We start from the raw sequence: 19,534 nt of genomic DNA, 5'->3' as shown, positions 1-19,534 counted from the left end.
AACGTCTAAGGTCGATGATATACGTATTTTGTTGGGGGTCTACGATAAGACACTTTCCACCGTTCACTTCTAAATCGTGCCTGCAACATTCATGTCCATAAAGAATTAGAATCATTTCTATTGTTATAAACGCTTGAATAACTCGATTCGATTATAAATGATGGCGTGTTTTGATTTAAAGAATAAAAGGATAAAACTAGAGCATTCAACTGAAACACGAAATAAGGGATGGTCAATTGCTCTCGAGGAACATATCTGAATAGCTGCAGAAGCCTATCAACATATACCACCGTCTTCCACACCTGTAGATCAATTCTGGAAACATCAAGTTACGGAAAGATTCCTCAAACAGCTTAATCGGTCTTCGATCAGGAATAACTAAAGACATACCACTTTGTCCACGAACATTTGCAGAGCGAAAATTGTAGTCTTCAAGCGTAAGGTAGGATGGAGAACATATATTGCCTATACAAAACATGTAAGAGGATAAAAAACCCATGGCGCAGTACGAATATTGAAAAATAGATGGATAGCAATTAGCAAGTGATACAACATACATGCAGGTTACGTTGGTGCTTCCGACCAAGTATTTGCTGTAATCTTCTCATCCATCCTAAATCTGGTTGGCTGTTTAGTCCAGAGAGAGAGGAAAGAAAACACACAATTCTAAATATTGTTATCAGGAAAGGGTAAAAAATTCTTTCACTCAAAGAACTCGAACATTTAACGGAACACGTCGAATCTTACACTTGTAAGGATGCAGCAGAGTGGAAGTATACAATAGTATAAGGCTTCTGTATCAAGAGTTCAAATTCCTGAAATCAATAATAAAAAATAATCTTTGCTTGAAAACGAATTATCAATAATAGTAAGCTGTTGAGTGGACATGCTAAAAATCCATTTCCCAAAATGAAGCTGTTTAAATTGTGTCTTCAATGCAACTAGGTCTCGGAATTTAAAATATCCAACAAAAAGTTCTCGGAAGTTAATACCTTTACAACATAGTGAATGAAACGTTCAAGCTCAAGACACCGCAGCAGAAAATGAGCTCCAACAACCATAACAGGATGACCTTCAATGTCCACTCCCCCACAATAACTGAGATAAAACAAATAAACTAAACATTATATTCAGACCAGGAGCAATCTAAACATGTGCAAAATTCATGTGGTTCTGTCACGAAGGAAGGTGGGTTAGGGTTTGGAGGTATTGATTTGTGGAAATCTCAAAGAGAGGAATTAGGGAAGCATCAGTCGAATTTGGGAGAGGATCGAGTGAATTTAGGGATTGAAAGGGGGTTAGGGATTGATTTGTTATTTGAGGAATTGGGGAATTGAAGTGAAGTCAGGCGATGGATAAAGGGTAATGAGATACGGGCTGGCATAGGTGGGTGGATTGCATCGTTGGGCCTATCTAGACTTAATCCAATTTAAGTTATGTATGTGGGCTTTTACGTTTGGGCTTGAGTCTGTTAGATAATATCAGGAAAGAGGTGGGAAATGATGAGTCAGCATCTAAGTAGTTATTTTGTTAGACAGCTGGTACTTGTTAATATATAAATTGTACCAAACCCTTTTGGGGTACCTTATGAATGAAATTGCAAGTTTTCTATATCTATTTCTCTCTAAATTTCTTAAATCCCTAAAAAATTATCTGCTATTCTATCCTAAAACATAACAAATTGGTAATCAGAGCCGAGTTTTGGGATCCAAAATTATTTTTTTCACGCTGGGAAAGACAAGAAAAATACAGAAGACTGGAACCATTGAGGTACTAGAACAAGCAGTAGAAGTGAAGGAAGAGACCTTACCATCTTGGTGGGTTGAGTAGAAGGCAGAGCTGGAAGGAAATATACAAACCTTGGAAGAATGAATGACTGAAAACAGGGGTTATTTGCAGAGAATCCTATATATGATCAATCAGACAGCTGAGGAAAAAGACTCACCTCAGTCAGTCAGGAGTCAACCACCAGCAGCTACACAGCAAAACAAAGGTGAAGGTAAGCAGCCATGCTTAGTTACGGTTCTTAGTGAGCATGAGAAGTATACTTTTCAACCTAATGAACCGGGGATATTAGCTTCTAAACCTGTGGGGTTTACTGGTCCTCTACCTTTTAATCAGAAATTGCAAGAAGAAAATATTATGGGCAGTTCGAGTGAGATTAAAGTGGACAGTAAGGGTTTATTTGGGAGTTCAGGACCTATTCTACCTCGACCTAAATTAGAGCTACAGATGTTTGATGGCAATAATCCCAGAGGATGGGTTAGAAAAGTCCAAAAATATTTTAATCTTTTGGGAGTTCTTGAAGAACAAAAAGTGGATGTGGCTGCAATGTATTTAATGGGAAAAGCTGAGACATGGTTTGATGGCTATATTATGCAGAAGCATAGAGTAACTTGACATGAATTTGAGGCTGATTTGTGTCATAGGTTTTGTGATAGAAACTATTCAGATATTATTGAAGAATTTTATAAGTTGATGCAAAATGGGAGTGTAGAGGAATATCAAGAAAGGTTTGAGGAGCTAAGACCTTACTTACTGCAATAAAATATGCATTTGGGGGAAGATTACTTTGTTTCTAGTTTTATCAATGGTCTCAAGGAAGAATTAAAACATAAAGTGAAGGTGTTAGAGCCCAAGAAATTATCTGAAGCCTACAGACAAGCAAAATTGTATGAGCTAGCTAATGAGATTGAAGGGAAGAAGTATAAATCTTCTAACAAATTTTTTTCTTACACCCCTTAAAATAGTCCACAAGGCAGTGGAAATAAAAGTTTCCTACCCAAGACAGTTCCTCCTAATATCAAAACAAAGCAGAGTTTGGTGGAATATAGGAGGGCACATAATTTGTGTTTCAAATGTGGGGAAAAGTTTCCTCCTGGACACCAGTGCAAGGATAGACAGTTAAACTGCATAAAAGAAGTAGAAGAATCTGCTGAACAGGAGTTAATTAAAGGAGAACCCGAGGAAGTGGAGGAAATAGCAAAGGAAGCCTTGGAAATTTCTATTAATGTTATTACAGGAAATGTGGGGCATACTACTTTGAGAATTCAAGGGCCCATCAGGGGCAAACCTATTAATGTGCTGATTGATAGTGGCAACACTCATAGTTTTGTGACTCCTAAGTGGACTAAAGAAGGAATAGAGGTAGTTAATACTCAGTCACTGGTTATCACAGTAGCTAATGGTGAAAAATTGTTCAGTACTGCCAGAAGCAATAAGGTGAGTTGGAAGATGCAAGGCTATGAATTTCAACATGATTTCATAGTATTGTCCTTGGGAGGCAGTGATATGGTATTGGGGGTGGACTGGATGGAGGAATTTAGCCCTATACTGATGGATTTTAAGGCAAAAACCATTAGTTTTGAGAAGGATGGGGAGACTGTTGTGATTAGAGGTACTAAAAAATTACCACTAATCAGACCCATGACAGGTGAAAAATTTCAGAAATTGGTGGAAAAAGATATTGAATTGACTGGAGAAATGTATTTGCTAAGTGTTGAAGTGCAAGACAGTTTCTTTCCTCTACCTTTACAAGAATTATTGGCAGAGTTTAAGGAAGTATTTAAGGAACCAAAAGGGATGCCTCCTAGGAGAAAACATGATCATGCTATTGTTTTGAAACATGGAACACAACCAGTCAATTTAAGACCCTATAAATTTCCTTATCATCATAAGACTGAAGTGGAAAAGCAGATTGCTGAAATGTTATCCTCTTCTATCATACAAGTAAATAAAAGCTCTTTTGCTTCTCCTTGCTTGCTTATTAAAAAGAAGGATGAAACTTAGAGATTCTGTATAGACTATAGACAACTTAACTCTGCTACAATTAAGAATAAATTTCCTATCCCTATAGTAGAAGACCTATTAGATGAACTACATGGTGCTACTTTCTTTTCAAAGATTGATTTGAGATCTGGTTATTGGCAAATCAAGATTAAAGATGAAGATATTCCTAAAACTGCTTTTAAGACTCACCAAGGACATTATGAATTTAAGGTTATGCCTTTTGGACTTACTAATGTCCCAGCTACTTTTCAAGCTTTTATGAATGATCTGTTTGGAGCTTATTTAAGGAAGTTTGTTCTTGTATTTTTTGATGATATTCTGGTTTACAGTGCTAGTCTGGCAGAACACAAACAATATTTTGAGAATTGTGTTGGAGATTTTGTTGAAGAATAAGTTATATGCAAAGAAGAGTAAATGTTTTTTTTGGGCAGCAGCAAGTATTTGGGGCATCTCATTTCAGCTAAAGGAGTGGCAACTGATCCTACAAAAATTAAAGCTATGTAACAATGGCCTCTACCTAAGAACCTAAAAGCTTTGAGATGGTTCTTGGGTCTCATAGGGTACTATAGAAAATTTATTAAAGGGTATGGAGAATTGAGTACACCCTTAACAAATATGCTGAAAAAAAGATGGATTTCATTGGTCTACAGAAGCCAAAGTAGCTTTTGAAAAATTAAAGGTTGTTATGTGTGAAGCTCCAGTTTTGGCTTTACCCAATTTTGAACAGAATTTTTTTGGAGACTGATGCTAGTTCAAAGGGAATTGGGGCTGTTCTATCTCAGGCAGGCAGACCTATAGCTTACTTGAGCAGGGCTTTGGGTCCTAAGCATGCAGATCTTTCTATCTATGAAAAGGAATATTTGGCTATCCTGATGGCAGTATCTCACTGGAGATACTATTTGGAGAGTGAGTCTTTTGAGATCAAAACAGATCATGAACCCTTAAAATATCTCCTAGAACAGAAATTAACTACAACTATACAGAAGAAGGGTCTTACAAAGTTACTTGGGCTTGATTATACCATTCAATACAGGAAAGGTAAATCTAATACAGTGGCAGATGCACTTTCTAGGCAGCAGATGGATTCTGGTGAATTTTTACAGATGGGGGTCACATTTATAACTCCTACTTGGGTAAATGACATTGAAAAAAAGTTATGAAGCTGATGTCATAGCTCAAGAAAAAATTCCTATTATGGTTCTTCAACCAGACAATATGGAAGACTGGAAGTTAACTAAGGGAGTATTATATTTTAGAAATAGGATCTATATTGGAAGCACATGAGACCTTAGACAGAAGATAATTGTGGCTTTACATGATTCCCCACAAGGAGGACACTCAGGTATTCAAGCTACATACCAGAGAATTAAATCTTATTTTTTTCTGGCCAAGAATGAAGATTATGACTCAAGAACATATTAAGCAGTGTGATATTTGTCAGAGGACTAAAATTGAGCATATTCCTAAGCCTGGCCTATTCCAGTTTCAAATAATGCTTGGGAGGTGATAACAATGGACTTTATTGAAGGGTTACCACCTTCAACAAAGTACAAGTGTATTATGGTGGTGATTGACAAATTTACTAAATATGCTCATTTTTTGCCTTTATCTCATCCCTACACAGTGGTGGAGGTTGCTAAAGTGTATCTTGATCAGGTTTATAAATTGCATGGTCCTCCTAAAGTTGCTATTTCTGACAGAGATAAGTCTTTCACCAGTTTATTTTGGCAGGAATTACTTAAGCAACTAGGGACAACTACTTATTTTAGTACTGCCTATCATCCAGAAACAGATGGTCAAAGTGAAAGACTCAACCAGTGTTTGGAGCAGTATCTAAGGAGTATGTGTTTTCTTAAGCCAAGTTCTTGGTCAAAGTTACTACCACAAGCTGAGTTGTGGTATAACACTAATTACCATACAGCTTTACAGATGACCCCATTTGAGGCATTATATGGGTATAAGCTTCCTAATTTAAATTGGTCAGAAGAATCAAGAGTAGATGCAGTACAAAATATGATGCAACACATGGATCAATTGAATATATTCCTACGAGAACAGCTACTCAAAGCAAGCAATAGAATGAAGCAAATGGTGGATAAAAATCGCACTGACAGGGAATTTCAGGTAGGCGATGAGGTTTACCTCAAACTTCAACCGTATCGACATACATCTCTGGCGTTGAGGAAGAATCTGAAACTTGCTGCTAGGTTTTTTGGTCTTTACAAAATACAGAAGAGAATCGGTCAAGTTACGTATAAACTTGAATTACCACCAGAATCAAAGTTGCATCCGGTGTTTCATGTAAGTTTGCTTAAGAAAAAAGTAGGGAAACAGGGATTTACCTCGATAAATCCTCCAGAGGTTGCATCGGACGGCCAACTAAAAGTTTACCCAGCCACAGTTTTGAATCGACGAGTGGTAAAACAAAACAATCAAGCAGTCAATCAGTTTCTTATCCAGTGGACGAACATGGCTCCCACAGATGCCACTTGGGAAGATGCTACAGTACTGAAGAATCAGTTTCCCGATTTTGATCCTTGGAGACAAGGATCGTCTGATGGAGGGGGTATTGTCACGATGGAAGATGGGTTAAGGTTTGGAGGTATTGATTTGGGGAAATCTCAAAGAGAGGAATTAGGGAAGCATCAGCCGAATTTGGGAGATGATCGAGTGAATTTAGGGATTGAAAGGGGGCTAGGGATTGATTTGTTATCTGAGGAATTGGGGAATTGAAGTGAAGTCATGCAATGGATAAAGGGTAATGAGATACGAGCTGGTATAGGTGGGTGGATTGCGTAGTTGGGCCTATCTAGACTTAATTCAATTTAAGTTATGCATGTGGGCTTTTACGTTTGGGCTTGAGTTTGTTAGATAATATCAGGAAAGAGGCGGGAAATGGTGAGTTAGCATCTAGGTAGTTAATTTGTTAGACATCTGGTACTTGTTAATATATAAATTGTACCAAACCCTTTTGGGGATATCTTATGAATGAAATTGCAAGTTTTATGTATCTATTTCTCTCTAAATTTCTTAAATCCCTAAAAATTTCTCTACTATTTGATCCTAAAACATAACAGGTTCATACTAAATGAACCTAGGTCCCACAAAGAGTAAAAGCTAACAAATAAAAATGGGACATTAAGACAAAGCAGGGGAGAATAAAATGTATCTGGAGTGAAGTGATAAACTTACAGAATTGTCATCTCCGCAATTTCAGAAAGATTAAGAGAATTTGCCTTAGCGAGGTATCTGGAGTGAAGTGAGTTCTTCAGCAGCAGATAATGGAGGCCCACCGAGGTCGCCAAACCCAAGCATCTTAGCAAAATTCCAACCACCTCGGGCTTGAGCAGTTTTTTCCCCATCGTTCTTAGCGTCTCTGATCAGGATCTTTCATCAAGGACATGAAAGCAGGATCCAAATATGTATCCAAGTAACTTGAGTTCCTGAAATATAAACAATTATTTGACATGATATATTAATGACATCAAATTGAAATAGACCATGATCATTTATCATAATCAAAAGCAGCACAATAATTGAAAGAGAATGCCTGAAAACAGCCATAAAACTACATGGAAACTAAGAGAAGCAATAGTTGGTTACATTTCATGAATCCTAATTATCTAGCAACTAGACATAAGTAAAATAATAAAAAGATTTACTTCTTGCTTTAGTAATATATTCCTTAAAAGCTATTGAATCCAAAATTTTGAAAAAACAAATCTCATGTATTATTACAGCATGTAACAAGTGCATGCATCCACATATGGCAACAGAAAAGATGAACTGCGTCATTTCTAGAAAAGGGAAGAATGATTAGGTACATATTTCATCCAACATATTTCCAACCAACCTCAATGACGAATATAGCTTTGTGTGGGTATTCATATCTCAACATGCTTGCATGCAGTTTGAAGAGAGAGAGAGCAAATAAAACGACGGAGAAATGTTGATGATGCAAATGCAGAAAGGACAGGCAAAGCAAAGCATATTTCATAAGGTTTGTAGCTAGTGGAAGTGTTGATGATGCAAATGTATGCATACGAGTAACAGTGAGTGAGTGGCCAAGAGAGACAGAATTACAGAAACACTTCAAAATTTCTTAAAAAACAATCAGGATTGCAAGTAGTAGTCACCCAAGCAAGAAATATGCTTAAGGCGAATCCAAAATATTGAATAGAAACTATTCTGGTTCTAAGTTAAACTTGCTATCACGAGAAACTGCTTGGAAGGAATCCAAGGCTTTGATTTGTTACACCTTAGTCTCTTACAGATATTAATCATTAAAATGTTGGAGAAAGAGCATATTAAACCAGAACTACACAAAGTTTGAAATATAGATAAACCTACATTCCAATATCTGCACATAATTATGCGCTTTTCTCAATCTGGGACCAAGATGGATATAATAAGTACAGAAAGGTTAATCATGAAAGGAATTAACTGACCTTTGTACCAAACCTACATTACTAACGGGGAGTTCAGATGAAGCTTGGACAGGCTTTGGGATAGTCTTCTTGGGCAATGGCTTTATTCTGATTGAACGCTCATGAATGATAGTCTCACCATTCTCATCCCCAACATCAGCAGGAAGCTTGGATATGGCCACCACCTCCTCGTGCTTATCTCAAGGAAAGTAAAGCAGAAGCAATCTGAAATTTACAAAATCAAACGAGAAGATACCTCAGGTCTATAACATTTAAAGAATAAGCAAAAAAGAAAAATAATCATAAAATTCCTCAAGACATTGACGGTGCGTTTGGTTCACGGAATGTAAGATTACCAGTGGGAATAAAAGATTACCAAGGAATAAGATTACTGAGAATGTTACATTACTGTGTTTGGTTGGTTTGGCAGGAATGTAATATTACAGTGTTTGGTTGAAGGAATAAAAGATTACTGGAATGTATATTTTACTAAATTGTCCTTGTTCTATATTTGTTTTTTAACAAATGAAATTCTAAATATTTAAATAAAAATTATTTATATAAAAATTCTATTTGTTGATAATATATTACTTGAGTATTTAAATATACATGTATGATTTTAATTTTAATTAATATTAAATTTTATATAATTTATGTAAAAATATATTAAAATTTTACATTAACATTTAACTAAATGTTTATATTGTGAAAATTCTTCATAGATATTCATAATAATAAAAAAGATGTAAATTATTTTTGTTATCTAAGATATAATATTTATTATATCTTCTATATACAATAATTTATTTATTTATCTTTTATATTTATACTTAATTCTACATACTTTATCATTATTATTTATCTCATTAATTTATATTACAAAAACATAATTCAAATAAGTAAGAAAATATAACACTAAAAATCATATTGTCTATAATTCTATATTTCACCGTCATTCATCATTATCTTTGCTAATATTTTAATAAAATTATTAATACTCGGTTCAAATCTGATTTGTACTTAACTCTTGATTACGAAAAGCAAGCAAGCCAATAATATTCAATCCTAATCTAATTTGTACTTAACTCAGCCATAAAATAATTTGTTCATCCGTCTTTTTTATTTCAATTTTGGTTTTTAAGTATAGTTTTTTTCGGATTTCCAATTTTATAACCACTAGATCACCCGACTCTCAATTGAATTGGTTCGATTGATTGAATTAAAGACCTCGAGACCTTGTTTGGATGTACGTAACATACTAACAGAGAAGTGCAAGCTTTGAGGAGGCCGGGGAATGCATGGGAATCTGGGTGTGTTGGATTTGAGCGTGGATATGCAGGTGGCAAGGACTTCATTGTGGGATCCTTGTGAGGAGAAACTGATTTAACGAAATACTCAAACTCGTGTACTTGAGGTTAATTTTCCAACCGAACAATAAGAATCGAATTTCAGATCAAACAATTACAATTTTATTAGCATTATTTAGAAGGAATAAACAAGTTAAATGGATTCTACTATCAGTCAGTGTATTCTTTCTCTCGGATCAAACCACATCAACCCGGTGTAACAAAATAACAACCCGATGATTATGTTTAATAACAATGCAGCGTTTCATTTCTTCTTTGGATATTCCCTTGCCCCAAAGATGGTTGATCCAACTCTGACATTGGTACTGCCCATTTCAATATGCGGAAACAATGAGACAATCCATTAGACAGTCGTTCTCTCGTAAGCTTTAAAAGAATTGAATGCTACTTCTATGGGGTTTGGTTAGGGAATATGACACAATAGGTACATGAGTATAAAGGTACAACCCTACAAGAGTTCTCGAAATATATGAGAAACTTCGAAAAAATTAAGTATACTCATATCTAACACACCCAAATTTGAGTAACATAGCATGGTTTTGTGCACGGTATGTGGCAGGAGCACATACATTGCACAACAATGTTTTAGTACTAAAGCATAGACAAAGCCAATTGCATACAAATATAAAGTTTTCCTTATCTAGATGGTAATGGGAAAACAATCCTTACAGCTAGCTCAAAGTCGCCAGACATTCTCATTGACAGTTCACATTGTTCTTCTGGTATTCCAAGAGCCTTGCAGACTTCACTTCGGCAATTTGTTAATGTCTGGGTATCAAATAAATATTGTTAGAAAAATAAAGAATCGATTGAAAAGGATGGAAAAATCGAGATAAGAAGTTCAGCCACCTTGAAATTCTCTGGAGTTGATGTATAATCAGGCATCCCGATTGTCATCAATCCACAAAATTGAAGATTCGGGCAATTTAGACTAACATGTTTTGCAAGTTCCACACAACCTGAAGGCTCAACACCAGATTTTGCTGCAATAACATGATGCAGGAAAATACTATGAAAACGATCTCCAAGTGTTGATAAAAGGAGCTTCTTTGTCAGCAAATATACTTGACCTAATCTAACTAGGTACTTAGCCCCAATGAACTAGGTTCCAATAGCCATGTTGATAGAGCATAGTACGGAACTAGAAGCTAAAGAAACAAGACCAGTTTTATCTAGCAAACTTAAAGACAAATACATGACAACACGCTTGAACGTGCAAAGCCTTGACACAACTCAACGAAAAACAATATATTTTCGTTGTAATAAAAATAAATTTACTTACATTCCTCTCCACTGGTGTTCACCTGGACTAAGACTTTCAAAGTTTCCAACCGCACGATTAAGATGATTTGTAATCTGACCCAAAATAAGGAAGATGCTCAGTTTAATGAGGAAAAAACACAAATACTTGGCCACATTATGAATGTTGTTATTGACACTATCAATTGAAAGCTTTGACATAATGATTAATGATATAAGAAAACAAAATCATATAAGTCATTCTCGCTAAAACTAGATTCAAAATTAGGTATAAATTAATTAAAAAAGTTGTCTCTAATTCTGTCTCCAATACATAAAGGAACAGTTTATAGCAATTATACTAATGGAAATGAACAAAATTACCTTCTCATCATCTACAGTTTCCACCATGGCGAGGTTCGGCACAGCAGCTGTATAACAATGAATAATAAGTAAACACACAACAAACATTGCCCTCCAGCAAAACCAAATGAAGTAAAAGTTCAATTTCAGATACCCATTAAAAAAGCTCAGCTTAAAAGCAGTAATAATAAACTATGATGTAAACACGGACATTTTAATCGAAAGTTCCTAAAAACACGTAGCTTTGCTTACCAATCAAAGGTTTCAATTTATTGCTCTGTAAATTCCCAATAAAATGCCACTCTATGTCATCCGAAAGCTGCGATTGCAAGCACGGAAATGATTATTACTTCGGTACTTTATCATTTTCAAAATAGAAATAATTTTTTTGACTAGTTTGATGCTTTTTCTTTTGAATGAAGTGGAGGAAGAACCTGAGGGGCTTTCTCGACAAGTTCTTGGACGTAGTTTTCGTCGAAACATCGATGACCGGTGTCGTACACTTGGCGAACGAGGGAGACGGGTTTCGTTTTACTGACGGCAACGGCGCAGATCCGCTGCGATTCACGACCACATTGCTCGGCGACCTGTTGGACTCTCTGGAGAACTGACCGGAGAGCCGACGCTGCTATTCCGTCAATCACCGCCGACGAGGCTGCCATCTCTTGTTCTCGTTGATGTTGTGGGTAGAGATCCGGTTTGGACTCTTCCAGATTGTTCATCAATATTTGTGATTCTTATTTCCTTCGCTATTGACTGTATTGTCCAAACCTAATTAATCTCAAGAAAATATGTTTTCCATTAAAGAGGTTTACAGATCATCTAAAGAAGAACCGAAAAGATGAAACTGAAGAGAGGGAAGAAAATAACAAAGAGAGCGCGAAGGCAAAAACAACGCTTGGGAGAAAATGAAGGGTATTTTAGCCCAGCACATGGGAATAAAATAATACCTAAGAAAAGTAAGGGATTAACATTCCCGATAAAAGGAGAGAATTTTTTATTGTTGGAAATATATCATTACTCCCTATTGGGAATATTTTCCATCCAAACATGGAAATTTAAATCTGAAAAAAAAATTCCTATCAGGAATCTTGAATTCCATGATCCAATCACCCCGGAAGGAATTACAACAATGCATCCAAACAGAAAAGCCATCTCGGCAAGGTAATAAAAATGAAAAATAATAGTATGATACCTCTTGTAGATCTCAGAATCAGATGATGTGCTAATGCAAAAAACAACAGCTGTAATTTTATATTTCTGCTTTTCAAGAAATCGGCGAACAGTCCCTAAAGAACAGGAAAAAAAAGTTGAACCCATAAACATATAACCTCCAAAACAGTTTAAATAACATATCATATGAAAGACAGGCATGTAAACCCAAACACATATTTTTTTCAAAGAGCTTCAGTCCTTGTCAAAATTATGCATTAAGGTGAATATTTCGAATGAAATGTATCTCAGTTGAAAGGAATGAGTGTTATACAAATGTAAACGGCCCCAAAACATTGTATTTCCTATAACACATTGAATAGTCAATAAAATTATATGCACAACCCATTTCAAATATTCAAAAAATAACATCTAATATTACTTTTCTCTTTCATTTGATAAGAAAACCATTTCAAAATACCTTGGATGTTATCAGGGCCGGCCCTGAGCCCAGGCGAGGGGGGCGACCGCCTAGGGCCCAGGTTTGAAGGGGGCCCATTTTTCTCAAATATTTTTAACTTCTCAGAGCACAAAATCACGAATCTAGGAAAAGCAGGGGCCCATTCTTCTCAACAATCTATCTTGTTTTCTATATTCTAACCCCAAATTGAAACTTTCAATCCCTAACAGGCTAACACCACGACTATCAATCTGTGCGTTGGTGCTTTTGTATTCAACCCACCTCAAGTTTATTGTCAATAGAGGCCTGAATCCATCGTACTTGAATGATTTTGAGCATTCAGGGTTGCTTCTCAGTTCTCATGTTCTTCTGCTTAGATTCCATCGCTTTGCTTTCGGAGAAAACGAGGTTAGTCATGGTGTTTTAATCAGTTCGTAGACTTTCTTTGTTATTTGATAATGATTTTTATGTTTTTTTTTGTGTGTGTAAAAATATGAATGAAATGGAAAGAAGAAGAAGAGGGGAGAGGATCAATCATCAATGGACTTTTGCCTTTGATTTTGTTTACTTTGGAATAACCGACACACAAGATTCCTTTTTGTTGAACATTATGTGAAAGCATAGAAAACCTGCTTTTAATTTTGAGAATCAAACATGACCGTGGACATTAATCAAGACAATAATTAAAGAAATTGCTTTTAGGAACAAATCTTTCTCTTGGTCTCACTTTTTGTTTTATGAATAGTTTAACAGTGCATGTAATGAAGTTGCTGCCAAGTCACTTTTGTTTGCCCTCACTTTGCAGTTCCAACCCTTTTTTTCAGGAAAACACATGGAAAATTTTTTTCTTTTTACTGCTTGATCAAAAAAATCTTGAACCTCCATTAAACTGATATAATCATGCTTTTGACAGAACATGTGTGAACTAGGTGGTCTCTGCCCTTGTTTACTTTACATAACAATAATAAACTTTTTCATGGGATATTTCATAATGAACTAATCCAAAATGTATCTTAGTTTGGCAAACAATGTGTTTTTGAAAGGTATAGAGCCGTAGGGGACAGGAGGGAGGAAGTTATAAAGGTTTTATAATCCTAGATTAATGCTTCAAAAATTCAATTCCATCCCCATGCCTAATAATTAATAAACAAAACTGAAATAATGAAATAACTAATAGCTTAATAGCTCCGCATCCTCCAAATGTGGGTAACAGTGTGATACATGTTATTTAAAAGCCCTTAATTTATTGTATCCGCTCACTTGCTCTCTTTACTTTCTCATTTCTAGTCCAATTCGCTCTCATTTCCAGGCTTTATTTAAAAGCTCTTAATTTTATGTCAGACTCTATTTTGATAAGAGATTTTATGTATCCACTCACTTGCTCTCTTAATGATGTTTTTATTTTGGTGTTCATGTTATAACTATTAATATTTATGTCAACAGTGTCAATTATCAAATTAGGAATTTGGGATTTTATCTTACTCCAATGGGTTACAATTCTAATTGAAGAATCCAGGTGCAATTGTTCTTTTCTTATACTTTTTTTATAGGAATCTTATACTTATTTATTAGAATTTGTTTGTGTTTGACTCTTTGATGAGATGTTGCCTAAAAAACATTTGTCTGGAAGTGAAAAAAGAAAAAAAAGGAAGCTAGAGGAGGAGTTAAAGAAGTCACAAAAAGGTGCTCTTGACAAATTTGTGTTTAAAAAGGATGATTCTCATGAAACTTTGAATCAATCAACTGAAAATTTGCATACCGAAAATCCTGAAAATGTGAATGATGAAGTGAATGATCCAATTGACTTTAATGATGTGCCAATTGATGAAAATGTTGAAAATTTAGGCATTGGTGAAGAAACACTTCCTCATTTGAATATATATGATCCTATAAATTGGGAGAATCTTGACAATAATACGAGGGATATATTAGTTGAAAAAGGGCCCATAAGAGAAATGGATCTTGAATTTCCTGTTGATAAATATTATAGACATTTCTCATATGCATGTTATTCTAGAAAGTTGAGCAATGGTGAGACTAGTGATAGAAAATGGTTAGTTTATTCCAAAAATGTTGACAAAGTATATTGTTTTTGTTGCAAGTTGTTCAAATCGATTAGTAATGTAAGTTTGTTAGCAAATGATGGCTTAAGTGATTGGAAACATATTAGCCAAAGGCTTAAACAACATGAAAATAGTGTTGAACATATGACTAATATGAATATTTGGAATGAATTGAGAGTAAGATTGGATAAAAATCAAACAATCGATAAAAATTTGCAAAAAGAGATTATGAAAGAGAAAGAACGTTGGAGACAAGTGTTACAAAGAATATTCTCAGTTGTGAAATGTCTTGCTAAACATAATCTTGCATTTCGAGGATCTAATGAAAAACTATATCAAGATAACAATGGTAATTTTCTGGGATTGATTGAAATGATTACAGAGTTTGATGTCATTATGCAAGATCATGTTAGACGCATTCAGGATCGTGAAATTCATTATCATTATCTTGGACATAAAATTCAAAATGAGTTCATTTCCCTTTTGTCTCAAAGTGTGAGAAATTCTATCATTAAGATCATTAAAGAGGCTAAATACTTTTCCATAATTCTTGATTGTACGCCTGATGTGAGCCATCAAGAACAAATGACCCTCATAGTTCGATGTGTTAATATATTAAATAACAAAGTTAAAATTGAGGAGTTTTTTTTGGAGTTTCTAAAAGTGGATGATACATCTGGATTAGGACTCTTTAATGAACTACAAAATGTTTTGAAGTCTCTTGATCTTAATGTTGATGATGTGAGGGGACAAGGTTATGATAACGGTTCTAATATGAAAGGAAAGCACCAAGGTGTTCAAAAAAGATTTCTTGAAATTAATCCAAAGCATTATACATGTCTTGTGCTTGTCATAGTCTAAATCTCACTCTTGGTGATATGGCACATTCTTGTGTTAAAGCTATTTCTTTTTTTGGAGTTGTTCAACGCATATATGCATTGTTTTCGGGTTCTACAAAGAGATGGAAAATTTTACTTGATAATGTTCCTGAATTAACTGTGAAATATTTATCAAATACTCGATGGGAGAGTCGAATTAAAAGTGTCAAAGCTATTAGATTTCAATGTCCCCAAATAAGATTGGCTTTGTGTGAGTTATATGAATCTTGTGAAAATGATGCAAAGTCAAAAAGTGAAGCTGAAAGTTTGGTGAATGCACTCTCAAGTTTTGAGTTTTTGCTTGGTGTTGTGATTTGGTATGACATTTTATTTTCTGTTAATATGGTAAGCAAGAAATTACAATCTAAGTCTATGTGCATTGATACTACCATAAGGCAATTAGAAGGTGTGATGTTCTACTTTGAAAAATATAGAGATGAAGGCTTTACAACTAGTATGAATGTAGCTAAAAGTCTTGCTCTTGAAATGGATGTGGAGCCTATCTTTCACACAAAACGTTGTGTGATTAGGAAGAAATTTTTTGGAGAGAATAATGAGGATAACGAAGTTGAATCGCCTGAAGAGTCATTTAGAGTCAATTATTTTTTGGTTGTGGTAGATATGGCAATTACTTCTTTGAAGAATAGATTTGAGAAATTGAAGACATTTGAAAGTATTTTTGGATTTTTATATGATTCAAATAAGTTAAAGTCATTAGATGATAATGAGTTGAAAGAATGTTGTGTTCATTTTCATTCTACCTTTTCTCATGGCAATTCATCGGATGTTGACTTAGATGATCTTTTCTCTGAATTGAAAGTCTTACAAATGACTTTGCCGACAGAATTGTTATCCGCCATTGAAATTCTTAAGTTTGTCAAATTTGCAGATTGTTATCCGAATGCTTCAATTGCTTATAGGATTTTATTAACTGTGCCTGTGACTGTAGCTTCAGCCGAAAGAAGTTTCTCAAAGCTTAAATTAATAAAAACGTACTTGAGGTCATCAATGTCACAAGAAAGGTTGAATGGTTTAGCAATATTAGCTATTGAGAAGGAGATGATAGGAAACATTGATGTTGATGTTATTATCAATGACTTTGCATCTCAAAATGCTAGAAGAACCCGTTTCTTATGAGAATTTGTGTATGTTGTTTTGTAGGTGAGACGTCAATTTTTGATTGAGAGAAACGATTCTAAGAGATGATTGAAGATATAATAGGAGTAAATTGAGTGAAAAATTGTTATGTCTCTTTATATATTTGGTAAAATAATGTTGGTTAATGTAATAGAATCTACTCGTATATTTTTTAATAAAAAAAATTTGTTTGGCGTTTACCGAAATTTATTCTTGAATTTTAAATTATTTTTTTAAGGGCCATTTTCTCTTATTTTGCCTAGGGCCCTTAAAATATCAAGACCGGCCCTGGATGTTATTTATCACTTTCTCTAATAATATCAGCACATAATGAGATGAAATTGGAAAAGTAATACAAAGAAAAGAAAAACTTTGAATTTCCAGACTATAAATTCACGAAATAAGTCGCCAGTGTCCGTGGGGACTTCCCCACCAGCTTTGGCTTTGGCCAACGGCTGAATCATTGTAAAAGCTGCCAGTCAGAATCCCTAACAGTAGTGAACCCGAAGAGCTTTAGGAACTCAAAACTTTAACAATCCAAAATAAGTAATGCATTGTATAATGAAAATAAACAACCGTAATACAGACAGAACACCCATTGCAGTGTATCTTTATGTTGACCAAAATCAATGATCATCGACAAATTTCAACACCCTTTAACCTATTAATATATCAATTATCAGAACTACTATTCACAAATTTCCAATTATTGAACCATCTTCATTGGATACAATCAAAATAAAGGAATGAGCTAGAAATCCTACCCCAGATGCCGAAATTTTAAAAAAAAATCAATAAAACAAGCAATAACTACCAAATTAAGCTTGACAAATTAAGCAATTACATGTCCGGAAAAATACGAAATTTTCTACAAAATTAATCAATTTACAGCACCAATTCAAAATTTGAAGAGATGTATGTAGAAAAATAGCGTACCTCAATTTGACAAGCTGGGGAAAGAAAACTGATCTTCAATTCAATTTAGGGCTTTGAATTTCGTTATTTGTTTGTTTGTTTTTATGTGAAAATGCAACTGTCATTTCTGCGTCGATGCGCTAGCGCTAGCGGTGCTCCTTCTGGCCAGGGATGGATTTGATTGAAAATAAACAAAACTTTGCGTTAATTTTGACCTCTTACTACGGCTGTAAATGAGACGAGACAGATTGTAAGATACTTGAGATCAATTCGATCAAGACTCATAAATACTTATATCGAATGGATTCGACTCGAGCTCTACGAGTTCTTAACGAGCTGAAACGAGCTACTTGATATTCGACTCGAAAAGCTTGTGAGAAGCTCGAAAACATAATATATTAAGATTTTATTTTTTTAAAAATAAATTATTAATAATATTAACATTTATGTATTGATTTTTTAAAAAATACAGTAAGATTTTCATGTATTTAAGGTTCATGTTCGAGTTTGAGTTTGAGGCTTTAATCGAGTTAAGTTTAAGAAATTTTTTCTTCATTTCGAGCCTTTTCGAGCTGCTCACGAGCTTCAGTTCAGGATTTCGAGTTTGAGTCGAGCTTAAAAATTTTAAGCTCGCGAGTTTTCGAGTTGAGTCGAACTTCATTTAAGAGTTTTCGAGTCGAGTCGAGCTCAGCACTACTCGAACTCGACTCGGCTCGTTTACACCCCTACCTCTTACGTCAACACTGGCCCTCTATTTTTCTGTATATTCTCTTTCGAGTCGCTTCCTTGAGGTTAAATTTTGGCTTTGCGATATAAAATTTTAAATAGTTCCCCCTTCTTCTTCTTCTTCTTCTATTTTTCTGTATATTCTCTTTCGAGTCGCTTCCTTGAGGTTAAATTTTGGCTTTGCGATATAAAATTTTAAATAGTTCCCCCTTCTTCTTCTTCTTCTTCTTCTTCTTCTTCTTCTTCTTCCCCCTTCTTCTTCTTCTTCTTCTTCTTCTATAAGACTCGAGTTTAATAAATTTTAATTTAATATGATTGTATAAGATCTATATTTTTAAAAATTCAAATTTAGATTGGCCAAGTTTGTTTTAAATTCAAATTTAGATTGTGTCAAGTTGTGCTTTTTGGATGAGAATATTATATCGGATTTGGATTAAGGTAAAAAAATTGAATTCGATCTAAGATATTAGTGTAATCATCTCTTACATTTAAGGATAATTGTAATAATACTACATATATTATTAGGTCGAATCGGTTGCGAATTTTTATTTCAATAAAGATTGAGTGGAACCTTTTTAAATCCATAACGGATGACCAATAAAAATATATATTACTTTGATTGAGTTGGAATAGATTAAAAATATGATCTATAATAATTATTATTAAAATCAATCGATATAAATATAACATAATAATATGGATATAACATGTTAAGATCCATTTTACTACTATTCTATCAATTACTTCACTATGGTAAATGTACGACTCATTTTATAACTTGTGTGTAAACCATACTTATGAAAAGTGATCAGTGGTCATTCAGGTTATATTATACAGTGATGGATGAAAAAGCAATGAAGGAAAGCTTAATTAGATTTAAATTTTAAAAAAAAATATTTACTGTTTGTAAATTTAATCTTGTTTGATTCAATTTAAAAAGTTCATAATAAAACATTTGATGTAAAAAGTATTTAGAAGAAAAAAAATTGAGGATATGTAATGAATGTAGAGATCAAAA

The 19,534-nt window shown here is 34.4% G+C and overlaps 2 protein-coding genes and 2 pseudogenes across 2 annotated transcripts; 1 reads left to right on the top strand and 3 right to left on the bottom strand.

Moving 5' to 3' along the window:
- Nucleotides 1–5: 5 nt before the first annotated feature.
- LOC120156484 lies at nucleotides 6–9,571 on the bottom strand (annotated as a pseudogene).
- A 91-nt stretch (nucleotides 9,572–9,662) lies between these two features.
- LOC120156397 lies at nucleotides 9,663–11,397 on the bottom strand (annotated as a pseudogene).
- A 2-nt stretch (nucleotides 11,398–11,399) lies between these two features.
- On the bottom strand, nucleotides 11,400–11,907 carry LOC120156483 (pyridoxal phosphate homeostasis protein-like). Its single transcript, XM_039167795.1, has 2 exons — nucleotides 11,620–11,907; nucleotides 11,400–11,504 (listed from the first exon to the last, which is right to left on the bottom strand). The coding sequence occupies exons 1-2, from the start codon at nucleotides 11,905–11,907 to the stop codon at nucleotides 11,400–11,402; spliced, it is 393 nt and encodes a 130-aa protein (XP_039023726.1).
- A 3,181-nt stretch (nucleotides 11,908–15,088) lies between these two features.
- LOC120156482 (zinc finger MYM-type protein 1-like) lies at nucleotides 15,089–16,875 on the top strand. Its single transcript, XM_039167794.1, has 3 exons — nucleotides 15,089–15,653; nucleotides 15,761–16,353; nucleotides 16,444–16,875. The coding sequence occupies exons 1-3, from the start codon at nucleotides 15,089–15,091 to the stop codon at nucleotides 16,873–16,875; spliced, it is 1,590 nt and encodes a 529-aa protein (XP_039023725.1).
- Nucleotides 16,876–19,534: the final 2,659 nt, after the last annotated feature.

This window comes from Hibiscus syriacus, unplaced genomic scaffold (assembly GCF_006381635.1).
Source record: "Hibiscus syriacus cultivar Baekdansim isolate YM2019G1 unplaced genomic scaffold, ASM638163v2 tig00111220_pilon, whole genome shotgun sequence".
Classification (NCBI taxonomy): Eukaryota; Viridiplantae; Streptophyta; class Magnoliopsida; order Malvales; family Malvaceae; genus Hibiscus; species Hibiscus syriacus.
Note: the sequence above shows the minus strand (reverse complement) of the source record. Positions and strands in the feature narration are given on the sequence as shown.

What these genes read in the sequence shown, in the direction of transcription:
- LOC120156483 (XM_039167795.1), bottom strand. Translation starts at nt 11,907, where the DNA reads ATGAACAATCTGGAAGAGTCCAAACCGGATCTCTACCCACAACATCAA. An exon ending in TTGTCGAGAAAGCCCCTCAG is followed by an intron (nt 11,505 to 11,619) that starts GTTCTTCCTCCA and finishes TTGCAATCGCAG; the next exon opens with CTTTCGGATGACATAGAGTG.
- LOC120156482 (XM_039167794.1), top strand. Translation starts at nt 15,089, where the DNA reads ATGAAAGAGAAAGAACGTTGGAGACAAGTGTTACAAAGAATATTCTCA. An exon ending in TATGAAAGGAAAGCACCAAG is followed by an intron (nt 15,654 to 15,760) that starts GTGTTCAAAAAA and finishes CTTGTGTTAAAG; the next exon opens with CTATTTCTTTTTTTGGAGTT. An exon ending in TCAATTATTTTTTGGTTGTG is followed by an intron (nt 16,354 to 16,443) that starts GTAGATATGGCA and finishes GATTCAAATAAG; the next exon opens with TTAAAGTCATTAGATGATAA.